General features: G+C 46.9%; 2 protein-coding genes across 2 annotated transcripts in view; both read right to left on the reverse strand.

The window, feature by feature from the left end:
* The window catches only part of LOC135095475 (uncharacterized), a 6,158-nt gene extending 3,586 nt beyond the window's left edge, over positions 1–2,572 (reverse strand). Inside the window, exons 1-4 of the mRNA XM_063996324.1 lie at positions 2,495–2,572; positions 1,916–2,243; positions 1,334–1,537; positions 1–31 (exon numbers count right to left, since the gene is read on the reverse strand). The exon at positions 1–31 is cut by the window's left edge and continues 200 nt beyond it. Of these exons, the coding sequence (XP_063852394.1) occupies positions 1–31; positions 1,334–1,537; positions 1,916–2,243; positions 2,495–2,572 (641 nt within the window). The remainder of the gene's footprint in view (positions 32–1,333; positions 1,538–1,915; positions 2,244–2,494) is intronic.
* Positions 2,573–3,137: 565 nt separating this feature from the next.
* The window catches only part of LOC135095408 (rho GTPase-activating protein 44-like), a 13,136-nt gene continuing 8,773 nt past the window's right edge, over positions 3,138–7,500 (reverse strand). The window contains exons 5-7 of the mRNA XM_063996227.1: positions 6,710–6,838; positions 4,715–4,930; positions 3,138–3,991 (exon numbers count right to left, since the gene is read on the reverse strand). Coding sequence (XP_063852297.1) covers positions 3,275–3,991; positions 4,715–4,930; positions 6,710–6,838 — 1,062 coding nt within the window. The 3' untranslated portion in view covers positions 3,138–3,274. The remainder of the gene's footprint in view (positions 3,992–4,714; positions 4,931–6,709; positions 6,839–7,500) is intronic.

Consider the following 7,500-nt stretch of genomic DNA (forward strand, 5'->3'; position numbering starts at 1 on the left):
GCTGGTTCTATAAGGGTTTGGCTGGGAGGGGCTGAGGAATAATGGTTTGATAAGGATTGGGGTGTTTTGGGTGTTTTTGGGTGTTTTTTTGTGTTTTTTGGGTGTTTTTGGATGTTTTTGGGCTGTTTTTTTTGGGTGTTTTTGGGATGTTTTTGGGTGTTTTTGAGGTGTTTTTGTATGTTTTGGGCTGTTTTTTGGGTGTTTTTGGATGTTTTTGAGGTGTTTTTGTATGTTTTTGGGCTGTTTTTGGGTGTTTTGAGTGTGTTTTGGGGTGTCTGAGTGTGTTTTGGGGTGTTTGGGTGTGTTTTGGGTGTGTTTTGGGGTGTTTGGGTGTGTTTTGATGTGTTTTGGGTGTGTTTTGATGTGTTTTGGTTGTGTTTTGGGGTGTTTTGATGTGTTTTGGGTATGTTTGGGTGTGATTAGTGATGTTTTGTGATTTGGTGTGTTTGGGTGTGTTTTGGGAATGCTCGGGTGTGTTTTGGGAATGTTTGGGAGTGTTTTGGGAATGTTTGGGAGTGTTTTGGGAATGTTTTGGAGTGTTTTGGGAATGTTTGGGTGTGTTTTGGGAATGTTTGGGTGTGTTTTGGAATGATTGGGTGTGTTTTGGAATGTTTTGGGAATGTTTGGGTGTGTTTTGGGAATGTTTGGGTGTTTTGGGAATGTTTGGGTGTGTTTTGGAGTGTTTTGGGAATGTTTTGGTGTGTTTGGGTGTGTTTTGGGGTGTTTGGGTGTGTTTTGGGGTGTTTTGGGAATGCTTGGGAGTGTTTTGGGAATGTTTTGGAGTGTTTTGGGAATGTTTGGGTGTGTTTTGGGAATGTTTGTGTGTGTTTGGGAATGTTTGGGTGTGTTTTGGGGTGTTTGGGTGTGTTTTGGGAATGTTTGTGTGTGTTTTGAGTGTTCCTGGGAATGTTTGGGTGTGTTTTGAGGCTTGGGTGAGGTCTGGGTAGCTAGGGTGAATGTGTTACAGGGTGTTACCGTGTGTTGCAGTACTAACACACACTCAGTAACACAGTCCAGGGTGCGTGCGTGCGTGTGTGTGTGTGTGTGTGTTTTCTATATTCTCTCTCTCTCTCTCTCTCTCTCTCTCTCTCTCTCTCTCTCTCTCTCTCTCTCCATAACAGACAAGCTAAGTTATTTAAATCTCCCTACTCATCCACTTATCTAACATTCATCCACCTATTATTCCACTTATCCACCTCATTCATCACCCTTCCATCTATTCTCTCTAACCTGATCCACCTATTATTCCACTTATCCACCTCATTCATCACCCTTCCATCTATTCTCTCTAACCTGCACTCATCCACCTCTCATCCACCTCTCATCCACCCACCTGTTGATGGGTTCCCTGCTACGTGGATTACAGTTGGTTGCTGGTTATCCACTGTGTTAAGATGTGTTGCCTCCACCTGCACTCCACCTCCTGCTTCCTCCTCCTCCTCCTTCTCCTCCTCTTCCTCCTTCTTCTTCTTCTTCTCTTCCACTTTCTCCTGATTTTCTGATGTTATTTTCACTGTTGTTGTTGTTGTTGTTTGTTCTGGTTAGGTGGGGAGAAATGTTTTTTTTTTTTAGTTTGTTGGTTTGTGTGTGTGAAATGTGTGTGTGTGTGTTTTGTTTGTTTGTTTGTTTATTTATTTTTTTTTTTTTTTCAGTTTGTTTATTTTATTTTATTGATTTTTTTTCATTTTATTTAGAGTATTGGACTTTTATTTTATCTTATTTATTTGTATTTTGCTGATTTCCTTACTTTATCAATTTCTCTTCTTATATTTTATTCATTTATTCATTCTTTTTATTTTATTTTTTTTCATTCTGACGCAATGAAGTTTGGGAAACACTGCAAGGAAAAACAATTCTGGCAACACAGACATGAAGAAACACATCAACACACACACACACACACACACACACATACCTGCATTGGCCAGAGGTTGTGGTGCAGCAGGGGGGGGGAGGTTATAGCTGGCAGGGGGCAAGAAGGTGGTGGTTGGACGATGCTGTGGGGTTGTGAGAGCACCAGGGGCGACACCAGGGGCGGCACCAGGGGCAGCACCAGGGGCAGCACCAGGGGCGGCACCAGGGGCGGCACCAGGGGCGGCACCAGGGGCAGCACCGGGGGCCAGCACAGGGGCGGGGCGGTCTGGTACGTGGTGGCGCGGCAGCGTAGCGGTGGGCGGGGCAGCGGAGTCGTGGGTGCGGGCTAAAATGGCTGGTTTCTCCTTCAGTGCAGGTTTCTCCGTTTTCTGTGAAGAGGGGGTGGTTAGGTTGACTGACAGACAGACACACACAATGACAAACACAAATTACAGAGATAGAGAGAGAGAGAGAGAGAGAGAGAGAGAGAGAGAGAGAGAGAGAGAGAGAGAGAGAGAGAGAGAGAGAGAGAGAGAGAGAGAGAGATATTTACTAACACAGACATACAGATAGACACACACACACACACACACACACACACACACACACACACACACACACACACACACAGGGTACTCACAGGCTCCGGGGGCCTCTGGGGGGGCTGGGCGGCAGGGATGGAGGGGATGGTGGTGCGCTGGGCAGGGGTGGGGGCCATGACGATGGCAGGTGCGGGACGGACCGGGACAGGGGCAGGGACAGGAGCAGGGGCAGGGGCAGGGGCAGCCTCCCCCTCCTGGTGTGGGTGTGGGGGGGTGGCGAGGCAGCGGCAGGGGCTGGCCGGCCGCCTGCTGCTGCAGCACGTTCTCCAGGGACTGGCGGAAGGCCTGCACGCTGCGCCCCCCCCCGCCCTCCACCACGAAGCCAATGGGGCTGGGCTCCTCCCCCGCCCCCTTTGGCTGCACCGCCGCCTCCCCCTCCTCCCCTGCCGAGTCGCTCTCCCGGGAGAGGTGCATCTGCTCAAAGCCCAGCGGGACGCGGGGCGCCGGTGGGGCGGGGCCGCTGCGCTCCAGGGCGTCACTGGCAGGGGGACTGGGGCGGGGCGGCTTGGTGGGGGCCCCCGGGGGTTTGGGGGGCTCTGCGGTGGGGCGACGCAGGCTGTTGGTGTGGTGCAGCCTTGTGGCGGGGGTGGGGGCCACGCCGTCCCGGGGCGGGGTGTTGCTGCGGGTGGTCTCGGGGGAGTCTGAGGCAGGGGGCAGGGGTGCCTCCTGGCCGTTGGGGCCCAGTGCCCCGTGGGTGCTGGCGGGGCGTACCTGGGGTGGGCGGGGCGCCTGCTTCTTCTTGGTGCGCTGGGGCTGCTTGGGGCTCTCGCAGGGGTCGGCGGGGGCAGGGGGGTCACCCCGCACCGTCAGGTCGGCGCTCACGTTGCGGCGGTGGGTTGCAGGGCGGGGCAGGGTGCTGGTGCCGGTAGGGGGGCCAGGGGCAGGGCACCGTTTGGCTCGGGGTGGGGGCGGGGAGGGGAGGGAGGCGGGGGTGGCACGGCCCCCAGGTCCACGTGTTGGTCCTTGAAGAAGTAATCGCAGTACTCCACCAGGTGCTCCACCACGCCCCGGTAGTCCCCCGCCAGGCTCACGCTGCGTCCCAGGGTGGCCACGTCTGGCACGGCCTCCAGGTCCTCCCGCTGGTCCCAGATGAGGTTCGGGGCCACCACGGTGGCAATGTTGCCGGGGGTCATCTTGTTGTGGGTGGCGTGGGCGGCCACCAGCGCCAGGAACTTCACCAGGAAGGCCAGGTTGGTGAGGTGTGCCGGGGGCAGCCTGCTGGCCACGCGCCACAGGGCACGCAGGCGCTGGTGGTGGTCTGGGCACCGCACGGCCTCCAGCCACTGGCTGTGCAGCAGGTGAGTCAGCAGGGGCTCCGGCAGCTCCCGCAGGTAACACTTGAGGGCGCCGGCCACCACGTGGGCGTCGTACTCCCCTGCCGCCGCCAGCTGTTCCGCAGTCACCAGTCCTGCGTCGAAGGCACCCTTCAGGCGCCGCACCTTGGTGGCACTGCCCGCCACCCGCAGCAGCCCCTCCTCGTACAGCCCCACCTCCACCAGGTGCCGCACGCACACCCGCACCACCACCGCAACGTCCTGCCGGCACACACACGGGGGGCACATCAGTAACACAGCACAACACACCACACAGCCTGCACACAGCCTGCCTGCCTCCTGACACCTGCCACACTTACAGCACTGTCTGGGCTGCGCCCAAGGCTCACAGGCCCTGTCCTGTTGGTGCAGTGGTCACCGACTCACTCACAAGACAAAGGGCCAGGGTTCGATTCCCGGCCAGGGCAGAAGTGTTTAGATGAGCTTGCAGTGTGGCCCCTGTTCACCTGGCAGTGCTCAGCTTGCTGGTGTGTGTGTGTGTCCTTAACTTGACCTGACCTCACCTAACTATTAAACAAATACACTACATTTACCAAACCAAACCCAAGCTATTTATCCACACTCACCTGCCCACTCCTCCAACCACCTCACCACTCATCCACCTATCTACCTAACCTAACCACACTGAAGAATACCATATTGTAACTACCATAGCAAGAATATTACACATATTTTTGTTGCACGAATATTCTGTTGCATCTAACCTAACCAATTCTAACGTAACTAAATCTAACCTAATCAAATCTAACTTAACCAAACCTAACCTAACCAAATCTAACCAAACCAAACTTAACCTAACCTAACCAAATCTAACCTAACCTAACCTAACCTAACCAAACGTAACCTAACCTAACCTAACCTAACCTAACCTAACCTAACAAAACCTAACCTAACCTAACTTGACTTGACCTAACCTGACCTGACCTGATGAGCAATTCTGAGGTGCTGGTGGAGAGACACGCCGAACACAGGACTCAGCTGAGACGTCTCCATCTGCGTCTGTATGTCAGGCAGCACCAGGTCCAGTTTAGCAAGTGCCTTCTGCAGGTGCTCCCTCTGAAGACTGATATATGAACACACGTACTGCGACAGCTCTCTCTCTCTCGCCAGCAGGCTGAAGATGTCGCAGGCGTACGAGTCCTGGTGGGTGAATAGGGGTGAGTGGGGGTGATGGGGGAGAAATAGGAGTTTTAAAGGGGGTTTGGGATGTTCGAGTTGGTAGTGTAAAATTGGTGTTTTTTTTGTGGTTTAAATAGTTTAGTGGGAGTTTTTGTGGTGTTTTATGTGTTTTTTTGGGGTTTAAATAGGGTTTAGTGCGAGTTTTAAGTGAAATATTCTGTTTTGGGGTGTTTTTTTTAATTGTGTTTTTTTTGTGTGTGTTTTTAGGCATGTCCATATGTGTTTCGGATGTATTTGGGTTTAAAGAGTGTTTCTGCGTTTTTCTGGGGAGTTTTAAATATTTAGCAGTGTTTGGCCAGGTTTATAATTTTTTTGTGTGTTTTAAAGTTGTTTTGGGTTTTGTAAAGTGGGTCAGCATGAAAAGTGATGTTTATAAGTGTTAAGTAGCTGTTTTAAGGCTTATTTATTTATTTATTTGTTTTTTTATTTATTTATTTTATTTTATTTTATTTATTTATTTGTGTGTGTGTGTGTGTGTCTGGGTGTGTTTAAGTGTGTTGGGTTAGGTTAAGTAGTAGTAGTAGTAGTAGTAGTAGTAGTAGTAGTAGTAGTAGTAGTAGTAGTAGTAGTAGTAGCAGGAATAGTAATGTTAGTGATGTGTTTCTGCACTTAACACACACACACACACACACACACACACACACACACACACACACACACACACACACACACACACACACACACCTGAGTTGGCAGTGTCTTTATTTTAGTTAATATTTCACTAGTAAGTAGTAATAGACAAATTTAACTACTTATGATAGAAAAAAATGGAATGAAAATTGCAAAAAAAAAAGATTAGATGCAGTAAATAAATAAATAATTAAATAAATAAATAAACAGATTAGTTAGTAAATAAGCTTACAATTAACAAATAAAACACAATTTTAATAATGAGAAATAAAAATAAAATAAATAAATAAATAAATAAATAAATAAATAAAGTAATATTAATAAATGTACAACCACAAACAAACAAACAAATAGAAAATTAATGACGACAACGACAACAACAACAACAACAACAACAACAACAACAACAACAACTACTGATGCAATAAAATACAAAAAAATAAATAAGAAAACAAACAAAATATAATAAAAAAACACCACAAAACACACAAGGCAATAAAAAAAAACACCAAACACCAAATAAATATATAAATAAATAAATAAAACAGTCAAAAAACACCAAAACAAACCCCAAAAATAGAAACATACAAAAAAACACACCAAAAAACACAAAAACATACAAATAAACACTACAAAACAATGAAAACACCAAAAAACACACCGAAAAATAAGAAAAACACCAAAGACACCAAGAAACAAACGGAGAACACGCCAAAAAATACGAAAACACCAAAAAAACAAACAAGCAAACAAAACGAACCAAACAAACCAAAAAAAAAAACAAACAAAAAAAACACCAGAACAAACAAAAACAAACAAAAAAAACACACAAACACAAAAAACAAACCAAACAAAAACTCAAAATAAACAAACAAACAAACAAACACCAAATAAAATAAAAAAAAACACAAGACAAAGGAAAAAAAACAGAAAAAAACACAGAAACTGCAAAAAAACGAAGGAAAAACACCAAAAATAAACCAAAGAACGCGAAAAAATATTAAAAAACACAAAAATCACACAAAAAATTGAAAAAAATAAAATAAATAAATAAAATATAAAAAAAGACAAAAAAAAAAAAAAAAAAGTACCACCACCACCACCACCCACCTTGGTCTGGTCTAGCTTAGCCTCTGCCTCCTCCAATTCTTCCTTATAAGTGTCCATCTTAGCATTGGGTCCAGGATTAGACTGAGAATTCTTCCATCTTGTTTTGGCTGCGTCCACATCGAGCCCCACCTGTCAAAGGGCGCAGGTGTGGAGTGGGTGGATGTGAAGTGGATGTGGAGTGCGTTTGTGGGTGTTTTTGGTGGTTTTGGTGTGTTTTTGGTGTGTTTTGGGTGTTTTTGGCGTGTTTTGGGTGTGTTTTGTGTGTTTTGGTGTGTTTTAGGTGTGTTTGAGTGTTTTGGGTGTGTTTTTGGTGTGTTTTGCTGTGTTTTTGGGGTGTTTTGGTGTGTTTTGGGTATGTTTGAGTGTTTTAGGGTGTGTTTGTGGGTGTTTGGGTGTGTTTTTGGGGTGTTTTGGTGTGTTTTTGGGGTGTTTTGGTGTGTTTTGGGTGTGTTTTTGGTATGTTTGAGTGTTTTTGGGTGTGTTTGTGGGTGTTTGGGTGTGTTTTTGGGGTGTTTTGGTGTGTTTTGGGTGTGTTTTGATGTGTTTTTGGGGTGTTTTGGTGTGTTTGGGTGTGTTTTGGTGTGTTTGGGTGTGTTTTTGGGTGTTTTTGGGTGCAATTGGGTATGTTTAGGTGTATTTGTGGGTGTTTTAGGGTATTTAGGTGCGTTTGTGGGTGTTTGGCTGTGTTTGTGTGTGTTTTGTATTTTTTTGTTTTGTTTTGTAAAGTCTGTTGTTTGTTTTCTTCAGTCACACACACACACACACACACACACACACACACACACACACAC

The sequence above is a fragment of the Scylla paramamosain genome, chromosome 49, assembly GCF_035594125.1.
Source record: "Scylla paramamosain isolate STU-SP2022 chromosome 49, ASM3559412v1, whole genome shotgun sequence".
In the NCBI taxonomy this organism is placed as follows: Eukaryota; Metazoa; Arthropoda; class Malacostraca; order Decapoda; family Portunidae; genus Scylla; species Scylla paramamosain.